General features: G+C 36.7%; 1 protein-coding gene and 1 pseudogene across 5 annotated transcripts in view; one reads left to right on the plus strand and one right to left on the minus strand.

Annotated features, from left to right (window-relative positions):
- The window catches only part of ZNF292 (zinc finger protein 292), a 98,738-nt gene that overhangs the window by 39,698 nt on the left and 44,107 nt on the right, over positions 1-14,933 (plus strand). Inside the window, exon 2 of one of the 5 annotated variants that reach the window (XM_045188537.2) lies at positions 4,670-4,742. The exons of 3 other annotated variants lie outside the window; for them this stretch is intronic. In XM_045188537.2, the coding sequence (XP_045044472.1) occupies positions 4,689-4,742 (54 nt within the window). In that variant the 5' untranslated portion in view covers positions 4,670-4,688. Of the gene's footprint in view, positions 1-4,669; positions 4,743-11,351; positions 11,501-14,933 lie in introns of those variants that run through there. One more of the 5 variants, XM_053914171.1, reaches the window with a different exon arrangement.
- Positions 2,104-2,975, minus strand: LOC112296933 (large ribosomal subunit protein uL30 pseudogene; annotated as a pseudogene).

Below are 14,933 nucleotides of genomic sequence, written 5' to 3' on the forward strand. Positions count from 1 at the left end.
TATCTATGGTAATAGCTCTCTAAGCCAGGTACCCTATCTAATTCTTTTAGGTAGTTAGAAAGAAGTTAAAGATTTTCTTGAGTCTGCTGGGTCTTGATTGCCTTCAGCTCAAAAGAATTTATGTGCCAAAGTGACATAACTTGGTTTTGCATATTCTGCTCCCCTTCACTGGATTAGCCATTTAGCTACTTGTTTCTATCCTTGGCCCATTTCTGTTGGATTGTTTGTGGACGGACTTCCTTCCTTCCTTCCTTCCTTCCTTCCCTCATTTGTCAGTTATTTTCATATTATGAATATGTTAATATGTATTCTTTGGGAGTTTGTGTGGCAAATATTTCTTCCCAGTTTGTAGCTTTTCATTTGATTTGTTTTGTTTTGTTTTGTTTTTGTGAGGTTTTGCTGAACAGAAGTTTTAAATTCTAATGTAGCTGCAGTTGTCGTCTTCCTTTTTATGGTTGTGTGTTTTGTGTCTTGATTAAGAAATCCTTCATTGCCTCTTGAGATATTCTCATCCCTTTAAACTTTGTTTTCTCAAAGTTTTAAAGTAATGCTCTTCACATATGGGATATAATTTTATTGAATGCTGGGAGTAGTTTTTTCCCCCATATAGCTGGTTATTTCAGCATTATCTGTAGAATAGTCTGCACATTCCTGAAGCGTTTTTGATAGCACCTATGTTATATGAGGGGGGACCCTAAACAGAATTTATTTATAAAAAAATTGTGTATTTATTCTTAATATGTTTAAACTCCAGTCACCTTCAAAGTACTCTCCATTCGATGCAATACACCTATCAAGACATTTTTTCCATGGCCCAAAACGATTTTGAACTTGTCTATGTTGATGCCTTTTAGTGCTTCTGCCATTTTTTGTTTCTTCTCTTCCACATCGGCTAAACATTTCCCCTTGAGGACTTTTTTTCATCTGGGGAAACAAACAAAAAAAAATTTGCTAGGGGCGAGATCAGGTGATAGGGAGGGTGGGGTATGGGGGTCATGCCATTTTGGGTCAAAAACTGCTGAACACTCAGCACAGTGTGGGCAGGTGTGCTCATAAATCACCCATCATAAAATGGGCAAACTTGTTGAGTCTTCAAAAAAATTTATCAAAGCCAAAGGCAGCCTCTCACAACACCAACAGCTGGTACACTGGTATAGATAGGTTCCTAGAACACTCTCCTAGTGGGGATAGCCTGTACTACAAGGGGCCCACCCTCCAGAAATAATTGTTTTATTTTGGGGGGATCCCCCCTTGTATACCAAGCTCTCATGTATTCCTCTTTCAGTTTTAGAGCTCTCTCTAGTTCTCTTCTATCACCTATGCCTATACTATTACTTCCTCTTAATTTCAGTTTTTTTAGGATAAGTGTTGGTATAAGATTATTAGTGCAAGTACTCTCACCTGGCTCTTCGAAATTGGTTTGACCTTTGTGTGGATTTTACAGTTTTTAATATAAAAATAAAAGTCCAAAGTGAGAGACAACAAGCATTTATTTAAGATCAAAAACAATAGCTATTTGGGAAGCACTGACTGATTCAGGCAAAAACCCAAATAGTGTTCTGATTAGGAGACAAAGGCAAGCGCTTTTTATGAGGAAGCATAGGGGAACAACTACATCAGTAGAAGGAAGGCATTTCTACTGGTGCAATAAACAGTGATGCCTTTTTTGTAATCCTCCTCTGAAGACATGCTTATTAATTTTTAGAGAGGGAGGGAGAGAGAGAGAGACAAACATTGATCATTTGCCTCTTGTATATGCCCTGACATGCAACCTAGTTATGTACCCTGACCAGGGATTGAACTCTGAAACTCTTTGGTGTACAAGATGATGCTCAACCAGCTGAGCCACCCGGCCAGGCCAGTGATGCCAGTTTTTAATTTTCAGTCTAGTAGTATAATATCTGCTTGCTTGTTATCCGTGCAAACAGTTCTTTGGGACACAGTGTTGCTTTAGGCCCAGTCCAAAGTTATTTTTCCCAGTTTTAACATTCCAAAGGTTTGAGGCATATGGCATGCAAGGCAGTTCCTCTGGGATGTCAGCTCCACCTCTGTTTTATTTTTTTATTTTTTATTTTTTCAGTTTAACAGCAGTCACTATTTATTGCCTGACCAGATTACAAAAACAACCATGATAGATACCTTAGTTCCTTCTTCTAATAAGCCTGATGATCTGGTCTTCCCTGTTACCAGCATTCCCGCCTTCTATAAAATGGGTGGTTTTTTTCTTCATTCTACCTCATGGAGGAAGATAATTTAAAGAGCTACAGGAAGTTGTTTGCTTCTTTGAAGCATTTTCCACAAGTATAGATCTCATGAAACAGATCCTCCATGCAGATGATGCCATATTTACTGAGAGTTTGAGCAATAACTGCATTATCTGTCAGGGCAATTTGTTTTTTGTTGATTTTGCCACAACCTCACTTACAGATCAGTTCATTTAGTGACTTCAGGTTTGGGTACTCTCATGCCATGTATGGTTCCACAGTCCTCCACATGTTAATTGAAGCCTTGTTGAGCTTAACGAAGGTGCCATTGAAGATCTGGCGAAGACAAAGAAGCTGCAGCACCTTTTGGACCTTTGGGCTCACACCATTGATAACTATGATGCTGATGACAAATGCCAATTACTGAATTTCATTAATTTTTTGTTCTGCAGGTACATAGAAGTTGCCAGCTTTTCTTGCCATCCTAACCATTTCAGATCTCAGTTCTGTACATCTACCTATATTCCTTGTGGTAGTGCTTAGCTTTCTCATAGATAAGCTTCCCTCTTGCCTTTAGAAGCATCTTTTGTGTAAACTTGTTTCTCAGACACTTGATCTTCAGCTCTACGAAATTCCTTTGCTTTTTCTTAAGCACTTCTGGCACAGCAGGAACCTTCTCTTCTGTACCCTCCATGGTTCCAGCCGGAAAAGAGCTCCAGCTCTATTTTAAAGTGGCTTTATATGTATGTGTGTATGTATGTATGTATGTATGTATAAATGAATAAATGAATATATTTTTTTACAGAATTAACTTGTTAAGTTATATGGAAAGTCCTATGGGGAATTTCATTGGCATTGCTTTGACTATCGTCCAAATTTTGTCTGTGCATGTAGTATTTCCATCTATGCAGGCATTCTTTTATGTCTTTAAATGAATTTAAATAACTTTCTGAAAAGATGTTAAAATATTTTGTTAATTTATTCTTAGGCACCTCATGGATTTAGTTACTGTGATTGATGTCTATTAAACAACTATATTTTCTACTTGTTTGTGAATAGAATGGATTTTTTTCCTTCAACTAGACTGAATTCTGTTGGACTTTTGTATGCGTTGTCTGCAATAATAACATTTTAATTTTTCCTTTCCAACTTTTATTATTTCATTTCTTTTTCTAGTTGTACTGACTAGCCCTACAGTGTCAAATAGAAGCAGTGATAGCAGCCATTTTTATTTTGTTTCTTACTTTACAGGGAAATGCTTTTAACATTTCACCCTGAAGTATGAGGCTTGCTATGGGTTTTGCTGAGTATCCTCTGTCAAGTTAAGGAGTAGTTTTTCTGTTTATTGTTACAAAAGCTTTTTTTCCCCCTATTTTGAATGGGTTGCATTTTTACTATGTCCTTTTTTAGGTAATTACTGAGATAATTATATAGTTTCAACCCCTAAATCAGTTACTATGATAAATTAGTAGATAGATTTTTCTAATTTTAAACTATTGACATATTGCTAGAATAAATCCTACTGGGGCCAAAATACATTTTAAAAACACACCATAGCCCCTCCTCTTTCCTTCCTGAATAATTCAGTCCTTAATCCATTATGTAGGGTGGAGCAAAGTAGGTATCTGGGGGTGGGAGCAAGGATTCTGCATTGGTCCAGAGTGAGTGGCAAAGTCCAGACTTGACAAAGAGGGTATTCCCACAGAGTAGCAGCTCTATGGGGCAGGAGTCGGAGCCCAGTTAGGGTAATCAGAGCTCCATAGGGAGGTGGCTATAGGGGGTGGGGCTTAGAGCCCAAGCAAGATGTGTAGGGCATCCATGGAGGGGGTAGAGAGCAGCCTGGTATGGGTCTTCTGAGCCAGAGCAAGGTGAAGGTGGCCTTCCTGGCCTATAGTCTTTGATAATGCCAGTGTCCTAAAGAGTCTTTAAGTTTAAATTTGAATTTAAAGAGACTGAAGAGACGTGACAAGTAAATACAGTGCATGATTTTGAATTGTATCCTTTTCTATAAAAGACATCATTGGGATAATTGGCACACTTGAATGGTGCCGAGGATTAAGTAATAGTAATGTATCAATATGTATTTCCTGATTCTCTTGGTCATAATCTGGTTATGTAGGAGGTGCTTTTTTGTAGGAAATACATTCTAAAATATTTGGAGGCAGTGGGGGCATCAGGTTGACAACTACTCCCAAGTAGTTTAGAAAAAATTTTCTCTGTACTAGTGTATTTTCAACTTTTCTATAACTTCATGATTATTTCAGAATTTTTTAATGTTTTAGAATTTTATTGCAGGATTTGATTTGGTAGTACTTAGAATTTTAAAATCTCAGTTTATAAGTGAGATTGGCTTATTGTTTTTCTTTCTGTTACCACATATACCCAGTTTTCAAGTTTATTGTAGCCTCAAAAATGAATTGGGGAAACTTTTCCTCCCTCCCTATTTTCCTTTTTTTCCCTCCCAGAAGATTCTGTAATAAAGAGATGATCTGTTACCTACAGGACTGTTTGCTGGCTTTTTCTGTAAAAAACCATCAGGTGAGTTTTTAAAAATGGAATTTGGTTTCCAATTTTTAAAAGATTTTTTTCTTTTTTTTACATTCAGATTATAAGCTATTTCATTAAAAAACAAATAAATAGTAAAAAAAAAAGACTGTTATTCAAATAAAGAACATGGTTATTTAGCATAACATCTTATGACTTAAAAAAAAAAAAACCCATGTAGTTTCTATAGTTGTGGTTCCTCTCTCATTTCTAATTCTTTTTTTGTGTGTGTGCCTTTTATTCTTAAATAATTTTGCCAAAGGCTTTTTTTTAAGTCTTTCTAACTACTTATGTTTGGTTTTGTTGATCTTCTCTGTTGTACCTTTATTTTCTGTTTTTTTTAAATTCTTCATATTCACTATTTTAAAATTTTTCTACTTTCTTTGAGTTCATTCTGTTCCTTTGTCTAACTTTGAGTTGGCTACTTAACTCAGTTCTTACAGAATTCTACAAAATAAGCCCAAAAACCCTAGTGACATGTAATAGTGAGCATGTATTGCTTACTTATCTGAGGTCAGGGGACAGTTGTCCAGGCATCTGTTGGTATTGACTGGAGTGAGGCACAGGTTTGAGGCTGGCTGGGTATCAACTGACAGAGGTTGGCCTCAACTAGAGCAACGGGAGTGACATCTACTTCTCATTCTCCTGGGACAGCAGACTAATCTGGATATATCTTATCATTTTGATAGGAGGGATCAAGATCCTTACATAGCTGGCCTACCATCACTCTGCCCCATTTTCCAAACTTTTTGTTTCAGAACAGTTACAAGACTAGGGCAATGAATTCCCATTACCTTTCACAGTAGTCCCCAGTTGTTAACATTTTACTATATTTGCCTTCTTTCATGCTTTAATTCTTTACTGTATTTTTTCTGAATCCTTTAAGAGTTAGGCTCATGGCATTGCCCCTATACACTTATTTCCTAAGGCCGAAGACATCATCACACTTCGGAAATTTAGTATTGACACAATAATACTAATTATATATATATATATATATATATATATATATATATACACACACACACACACACACACACAATTTTTCTATTAGTCTTAGTAATATCCTCTATGATTCTTCTTCAGTTTTTTTTCTAATGCAGCCGGTTTTGCTTTATTGCAGCGTAGGTATTCCTAACAATAAAAATCACAGCGCTTATGGAAAAGATGGGGGTAGAGACACAACACTCAAAAAGTGCATCGGTCACATACATTATCAACTACATAAAACCTTGTAAAAAACAGTAGTCCAGTTTTAACCTGTTCAAGTTAAGGTATATGTAAATGCTAAAATAAATGTATTTTACCTTGAAAGAGATAGGAAGTTTGCTTATGGAAGTAGTCGTCAGAAGGAATGCAGCTTATGAGTTATTGTGAGATGGTGAAGGAAAGTTCTCTGAAGTTGGGCAGAAAGTTGTAACAATATATGTGGATGGGTGTGGCTCATTACACCTGGTGAACTAAGGTAGCTGGCATGTGTTCGAGTTGTGTATATTTTGCATATTTCTACATAGTTCAGCTGGATACAGTTTTCTTTTATCTAATGTGTCTCACTGAAAAAATCATACATAAGCAAATGAAATTTCATGTTTTGCTCATACTGTGTTGCAACAAATTTGTGTGTGTGCTTTTTAAGCCTGGCAGAATTTAGAGTATAAACATTTGCATCTATAGATTTCCCTCTTAAGTTTGCTCCAATCAAATCCTACCAACTTTGATATGTTGTGGTTTTGCTGTAGTGCAAATCTAAGTATTCTCTGATTTCTATTATGATTTCTTCCGCCCGTGATTTGGAAGTACTTGAAAAAAATTTTAAGTTTGTAGTTTTCTTTATAGGGGCATTTTTTGTTAATAGTTTCTAACTTTATTATTCTGTGTTCAAAAAATGTGAAATGTCTGATGTCTGTGTGGCCTAGATTGTGGTCAGTTTTTGTTTAGTGTTTTATTTGTGTTTGTAAAGAATGTGCATTCTCTAATTATTGAGTGCAGGTTTCTATAGACTTAAATTATCTTCTTAGCTGAGTTTTTAAATATATCACTAATTCAATCCAAACTCATTTGTATATATTTCCTCTCAGCTTATTCAGGTACATTATGTAGTCTTTCAAGTTCATCTTGAAGAAATTTCTCCTAGAGCTAGCTGATATGCTGTAGTTATTCTTCAAGCTCAGCACACAACTCTTCTTGGGGAATCTTTCTTTACCCCTCTCTTGTGTTAGATTCCCTTTTTCCTAGATACCATTTTCATTCCTTTCCTGGTTTATTCCCTCATTTTGGTGGAATTTCCCCTTCAGTAGCATCCTTTTAAAAAAAGGTGCCTAAAAGGTGAAATTTTTTAGAACTTTTTTGCCTTAATAGTTATATGGTAGTTGGATGGAAATAATTTCTCCTGAGTTTTCAATGCACTGCTTCATGTTCCTTTGACCTCCAGTGTTGCTGGTGAGAAGTTTACCGTCCACCACTTCCACTTCCCACAACCTTATTTTGACCATTTTTGTATTGGAGCTCTGAAATTTTATGAAAAGGTGTTTTGGTATATAGGTCTACTTCCAGTAAGTAGACCTCTAGCACTATTCTCTAAATTTTCTTATTTTTTCTCTCCTATCCCTTTTACTTTATTTTCTGGGGAGACTTCTTCAGTTTATCTTCCAACTCTTTAACTTGAGGTGTTCATGTCTGCTCTGGCCCCCCTCCCCTCCCCTTGTTAGTTTTGATCTCTCGTCTGTTAGATACTATCCTCAAATGTCTAGCAGTCCTTAGCTTTCCACATTTAAAGGTATACTTGCTGAAAACTGACTGAGAGTTCCAAGCCCGTGTATTATATTCTTCACAATAAAGAGACTTAGCTGGATTCTTTCCTGGGGAAGGTCTGGTGTCAGAATCTTTTGAGTCTTTTCTTTTGAGTTCTCCAGAGATGGACTCAGCTAGGGGCTCTGGAGGTTCTGGCCATGATTTGGGGAAAAGGTCTTGAGAAGAAAGCTGTCTCTATACCTGCGGTCCCCAACCTTTTTGGCACTAGGAACAGATTTTGTGAAAGACAGCTTTTCCACAGGAGGAGGAAATGCTGGAGGGGGACAGTTTCTAACAGGCCTGGAGGTTTGGGGACCCCTGTTCTATACAGTCAGTATGTAAAGCTGACTTAATGCCTTGTTAAAGGTAAGATACCTTCCCTCAATTATGTATAGACACCCTTTGTTTTGTTTTTTAACTTCAGAATAAACTTCTGCTGGGGATAGAGAGGAGTAGTGTCTAGCTTAGGTCACCTGGGTCATCACTATGGAGAGGGATGAGGAAATCAGTGAGGCTTAACTGCTTAAATAGACTTTCAGCCAATCCTCATTCTATTTTTTTTTTAATTTGTCTATTTTTAGAGAGAGGGGAAGGGAGGGAGAAAGAAAGGGAGAGAAACATACATCAATGGGTTGCCTCTGGCACACTCCCAGCTGGGGGCCCAGCAGACACCCAGCTGGGAGTGTGCCCTAACTGGGAATTGAACTGGCGACCTTTTGATTTGCAGGCCAGCACTCAGTCCACTCACCCACACCAGCCAGGGCCAATCCTCATTCTTATTCCCACCTTTACCTCATTTCCAGAGGCACCCAAAGCTCACAGTTTTTGAGCCCTTTGGTGATTTCTGCAGAGTTGGTGTTTTTATGTAAAGCCTACTTAGAGTGCCAATCTTCATATTTTCCAGTGTTTAAAATTATGTTTCTTTTTTCTCCATTATAGTTTTCTTAGTCTAGTTTATGCCATTTTTTTAAAAAAATTAACTGTTTTAATGAAGTTTGGGGACAGCAGGGTGCAAAATGTCTGAGTCTAATTTTTCCACAAGAACCTTAAAATAAATTTTCATAACTTTGAGATTTTGAAGAGTATTACACATTCACCAAAAGTTCTAGGAGTCCAAAAGGTCAAAATTGTAAGATATTTGCCTTCTTTAACTCATGTATAGTAGAGTATTCAGAGGTTACATGATGTGTGATACAGGAACAGATTAAATGCAGAAATAGATACAATTCCTGCCGTTTTCTAATAGAATGTAATACCTTTTCTTAATAAGCCAAACATTGAGGAGATCTGAAAAATGTAAAACAATATCACTCTTATAATTTTTTGAAATGTTTATTTTAATTAAAAATACATTATAGTAACATACGGGTTTATTGTTATTTTAATTCATTAATAAATAATTTGAAAATCTTAGTTTTCACTTCTAATATGGTTAATATCAGTAATTGTAATCCATATAGACAAAAACTCTTTGATATTCTTAGTAATTTTTAAGAGAATAAAGTCATGAGACCAAAACTTCTAAGAACTTCTGAAGAAATCCTAGATATAAATTAGAACTGAAACAAGCATTACAGTGTAGACATATTCAACAGTCCACTATTTTTATCTGTATGTAGAACAATAATGTAATTAATCCTTAGGTTCATTAAATTTTACACCCCTGTGGTTCTGTTCCTCTTTTGTTTTCTAATATTCTTTAGAGGAACTAAAGGAAGCTACTGGATACTGTCTTTTGCTCTAGAGTATATATATATATATTCTAGTGGTTTAGACAATGAGAAATCATCCTAAGAGCCAAATGTTAAATAGTGCATTTGCTTTCCCAAAGAGGCAAAAGATTGGCTCTTGGGGAGAAAAGAAAATCTTAGATATTACAGTAGTTTATGACCCATAAACAGATATACTATAGTACATCTGTAGTATTAAATTTCACTAGGGATGGGGGAGAGTTAGGAAAAAACGTCAAAAGACTCGTTAGGAGGGGATGATAATGAAGAAGAGGTTGAGAAACACTCTGTTAGAGATCTTGTTAGAGCATTATCCTTTAACCTTTCATTTGCTTGTATTTTTTTTTTCCTATTTCAGATTTGCCCATAATACACACTATAGAATAGAGGCTGTCACCACAAATAACCTTGTTAGGGGTCCAATAGATACCTTAAAGAGGAAGGCAGCTAGATGAGGCATTTAGCAACCAGAGAGCCCATGCCTGGTGGATGAGCTTTGCTCATCCATCACTCCATCTATCACTCAGCTCTAGCCATTTGTTGCCATGCTGGAATATAGATTGCCTAATTTTCCAAAAATTTTAATAAGAAAAATCAGAAATCTAAGTTTTACACATAACTTACAATTTTTAAATATTAGAAGACTAACTAAAATTAGTTTTACTCAATGTGTACATCAATCAAAACCAGTATGAACTCCCCATCCCTTATGCACACATTGCACACTAGTGTAGTTTCTTCTGGAGTGATGGAATGTGTCTCCCAAATATGACTCTTCTTTAGCAATCTGAACTCATTGTCATCTTGCTCCTGCTTGAGTGACTTCAGTGCTGCGGCCTTCTGTCCCAGGAGGCTAATCTGTTCTATTTTTGGTTAACTCTGTTTGATGTTTCTGCCTCACGGGAAACAGAAGTGTTGTCATCTTCAGACTTGAACCTAGAGGTCCTAGTTTGTCCTGTGAGACCACACAGAATAAGACTAACTCTAATGTGACAAGTTTTCAGGTTTATGATTTTGACTTTGAATCAAATTTCCATTTGTCCAGAAGTGTAGATAGAGCATAGTAGTTAAGAATTTAAACTTTGAAGTCAGAGTACTAGGGTTTGAATCTTCTCTCTGCCTCTTACGTAGCTCTGTGCTCTTGGGGTTTGTTACATGAACGTCTCTATGCCTCAATTTGTCCATTTTTAAAAGAAGTACATTAATATAATTTATCTAATTACTAATAGGTAACAAATGTAAAACTCTCAGAACAGTACTTAGTATATAGGAAATATTCAGTAAGTGTTACATGTTATTCCAAATGAAGCAACCTTAGTTCCATCAGTCATTCTCCATATAAAACAGTTTTAAATTTTCTTACCATACTTAGTTTATGGTTTACTCAATAATGGAAGCAATATGGTGCCTTATAGGAAGACTTGGGCTTCTTTCTCTATCTCTTATTCTCTGTACCATCCTCCAAACTGGATCACAATGACTTTTATCTTTATATGTGTATATAAATATAAACATCTGTAAACACACATTCACTTATTCATTCTTAAGGGCATGTGGCAGTAAAAACCATTGGTGAGACAGCCAGTGTGAGACTTTGGCCCCTCCTCCAATTCCCTAATAAAAGCCTGATTTTATTCACACCTTTTATTTCTTCTACATGGCTTTGTACTTCAGAGAAGCAGGCCCTATCTCTAATTTTGGCGAATGAGATCTGATTGGTTTAAAAATTAGCCATGGAGTTCTATTATGGCTGTGTGACTTTTGACATAGGTATGTGATGCAGTTCTGACCATTGAGAGCTGATGAGAAATACATTGGTGGGAATTGGGTTGGGGGTTTCTGGAAAGGTTTCCTTGTTCCTAGAAGAGATGCTCGTCAAGAGATGGTTTCGTCTTTTTTTCTGGTTATTGCTGAGTCTAGGTAAGAAGCCTACTTCACACTCTTGAGACCTGGGTGTTGGGTGGGGGCATCACCTGACAATGGCAGAGTGAAGACATTAGGTGGGTTCTTAAAGACATTGTTGAGCTACTGAATTAATCAATCCTGGATCTGGCCTTTCCTCTTAATTTCCTATTATGTGGTACACTTTATTGCTTATGCTACTTTTGGTTGGATTTTCTTTCTTTTAGCTAAAATAATCTTAACTGATAAAGAAGTCAAGTTATTTAATTGTTGTGGCTGGCAAATTGGATAAATTTCAATGAATTGGAGGAATTAATTGAAATAATATAGGTAAGAGGCACTTTGTAATTTTTAAGTAATTCTACAGATTTATATTGAATAGTTCTGTTACATTACCACAATTAGTATTTGTAGTGGACAGAATGTTTCACTGGCTTTGTTAGTTACCAATTATATTAATAATGTGCAGGTCACTGGACCCTTTAATTACTCCTGTAAAAAAGAATTAAATGATCTTTATAATTATATGAAAAGAATGATCATTGTGGGATAAGGTAGTAGGTACAAATAAGTACCTCTCTTAATTGAAGAAACCATAATTTATTAACCACTTGTGTTGGGGATACTTCCAATTTCTCAATGGTTCTATTGATCTAAGGTCTTGAGAAACTAGGGAAGCTCTACCATCAGTATACTTAATGACTATGAATATCAACTCATAGCTTTATACAGGTATTTGCTTTTTTAACCCAACTTTTTAACATATTAACATGTCATCAGTTTTGTTTTTGGTACCATCTCTCATACTAAAAGGTCTCCTTTGCACCAGAAGCTGCTTTCTTCTTTATTCATCTGCAGAATAAAGTGAAAGGAGATCATTTTTAAGGTGTTTTCTGGTTTAACACTCTGTGATTTGTCAATTATATTTCTCATCAATTCAGCCTGTTATACCCACAAAAACTCATCTTTGATCACATATTAAGTTTAAAAACTCTAATCTGAGGACAGTAGAACTCAGAGCAAAGAAGTAATGTTTGTGTACCCTTTGCAGAGCTAGATGTATCAAGAAATGCAGACCGTGGGCAAAATGTATATATATGTAGCTATATATGATTTTTTAGTTTTCCTGAAGTTTGGGAAATAGGAAATGGAAGAAATTTATAATTTTAAAGTTTTTGGAAAATTTCTTTGCTGTATTTTCTTTTCCAGCAAACTTAAAATTACAGGGTAGGGCAAAAGTAGGTTTAGTTGTGAGTATGAGAAAGTTTATTCTTGCATCATTAATTAATTAATGTATTTCCATACAAACAACTGTAAACCTATTTTTGCCCCACCCTGTATGGTGGAAATTGACTCATTACTACAAGAGAACTAATAGGGAAAATTTAGAGGTTCATTTTATTATTTTTTAAGTATATTTTATTGATTATGCTATTACAGTTGTCCTGTTTTTTTTCCCCCCTTTAGTCCCCTATGCCCTGTACCCTCCACCCTCCTTCGTTCATGTCCATGGGTCGTACATACAAGTTCTTTGGCTTCTCCATTTCCTATACAATTCTGAACCTCCCCCCGTCTATTTTGTATCTACCAATTATGCTTCTTATTCCCTGTACCTTTTGACCCATTCTCCCCTCTCCTCTTCCCTGCTGATAACCTTCCATGTGATTTCCATTTCTGTGATTCTGTTACTGTTCTAGTTCTTTGCTTAGTTTTGGGGTTTGTTGGGGGGGGTTCAGTTGTTGATAGTTGTGAGTTTGTTGTCATTTTACTGTTCATAATTTTTGATCTTCTCCTATTTCTTAGATAAGTCCCTTTATCATTTGATACAATAAGGACTTGGTGGTGATGAACTCCTTTAACTTGACCTTATCTGAGAAGCACTTTATTTCCCCTACCATTCTAAATGATAGCTTTGCTGGATAGAGTAATCTTGGATGTAGGTCCTTGCCTTTCATGACTTGGAATACTTCTTTCCACTCCCTTCTTGCCTGTAAGATTTCTTTTGAGAAATCAGCTGATAGTCTTATGGGAACTCCTTTGTAGGTAATTGTCTCCTTTTCTCTTGCTGCTTTTCAGATTCTCTCCTTATCTTTCATCTTGGGTAATGTAATTATGATGTGCCTTGTTGTGTGCTTCCTTGGGTCCAACTTCTTTGGGACTCTGAGCTTCCTGGACTTCCTGGGGGTATATTTCCTTTGCCTCCAGGATTGGGGAAGTTCTCCTTCATTATGTTATGTTTTCAAATAAGTTGTCAATTTCTTGCTCTTCCTCTTCTCCTTCTGGCACTCCTATGATTCGGATGTTAGAACATTTAAAGTTATCCCGTAGGTTCCTCAGCCTCTCTTCATTTTTTTAAATTCTTGCTGCTGCTTTCTGTTTTGGTTGAATGTTTATCTTTTCCTTCTGCTCCAGATCATTGGTTTGAGTCCCGGTTTCCTTCCCTTCATTGTTGGTTCCCTGTATGTTTTTCTTTATTTCGCTTTGCATAGCCTTCACTTTTTCTATTTTGCGACCATACTGAACCATTTCTCTGGGCGTTCTGATTACCAGAGTTTTGAACTGTGCATCTCATAGGTTGTTATCTCTTCATTGCTTAGTTCTTTTTCTGGAGTTTTGATCTGTTCTTTCATTTGGGCCATGTTTCTTTGTCTCAGCAGAGCTGTTACATTGTAAGGGGCAGAGCCTTAGGTATTCACTAGGTGGAGGCAACTCACGTTGCTGCATTGTGGTGCACTTTGTGTACATTCTAGGCACCTGTGGTTCTCCAATGAACTCTCCAGTGAGGCTAGGAGTTTCTCCCACTGCCACAACCCCCACATATTTGCAGCCAGAGGTTTTGAGGCTTAATTTCCCCACACTGGAACCCTGGGTTGTGCAGTCTGTCTCACTCCCCAGTTCTCCCAGATTTCCCACACACAAATGTGGGACTGCCAGCCACCGTCTCACCCACCCAGTCCTCCAGCCGTCTACCTTGCCTCATCTTGCCACACATCCTCTCCATCCTGGTGCCTGTCTCTGCCTCTCCTACCAGTCTGGATGAATGTTTCTTCTTTAACTCTTTGATTGTCGGACTTCCATATAGTTCGGTTTTCTAGTTGGCAGTTCTAGTTGTTTTTTGTTTTTAAATTTGTTGTTGTCCTTCTTTTGGTTGTGCGAGGAGGCAAGATGTATCTACCTATGCCTCCATCTTGGCCAGAAGTAACCCATTGGTGTTCATTTTAATCTATATTAGATTGGAAGCATTTGCCAGGCATGAAGTTCCCTAGATGTCTAAACTTGTTTTTCCAGAAAAGGAAAATATTATTTAATAACTTATTTAGAAAGGTAGATGAAAGGCAAGTAAGAATTATATGCTTAGTTGATGCTAATTCTGAAATCTTTGAAGATGTAAGCAAAGTCATCCTCTGTCAGGTCATCATAAAGTGCCCAAGGAAAATGTTAAAACCAACCATGCCAACATTTGTCCATGTAACATTTCTTAGACACAGAACTTCATACTCAGTTTTATTCCTAAAAGTAGAGGGATAATCACAAAAGAATCCCAGAATGCACATTTTTCTGTTCATTTGGTAAGTTTTGTTTAGATTTTTATCAGTTCTGTTGAGAGATACATTTTTTTTTATTGCTGACACCAAATACATGGTGTCTTTCCCAATACCACTTCTCCAATACTCCAACACCAAATCAGTGTCCTATACAGTTCAGTCCAAATTCTGACACTAGCTGGAGTTTAATGTCAGACTCCACAGGTTAAAGGGCTCAG

The sequence above is a fragment of the Desmodus rotundus genome, chromosome 11, assembly GCF_022682495.2.
Source record: "Desmodus rotundus isolate HL8 chromosome 11, HLdesRot8A.1, whole genome shotgun sequence".
Classification (NCBI taxonomy): domain Eukaryota; kingdom Metazoa; phylum Chordata; class Mammalia; order Chiroptera; family Phyllostomidae; genus Desmodus; species Desmodus rotundus.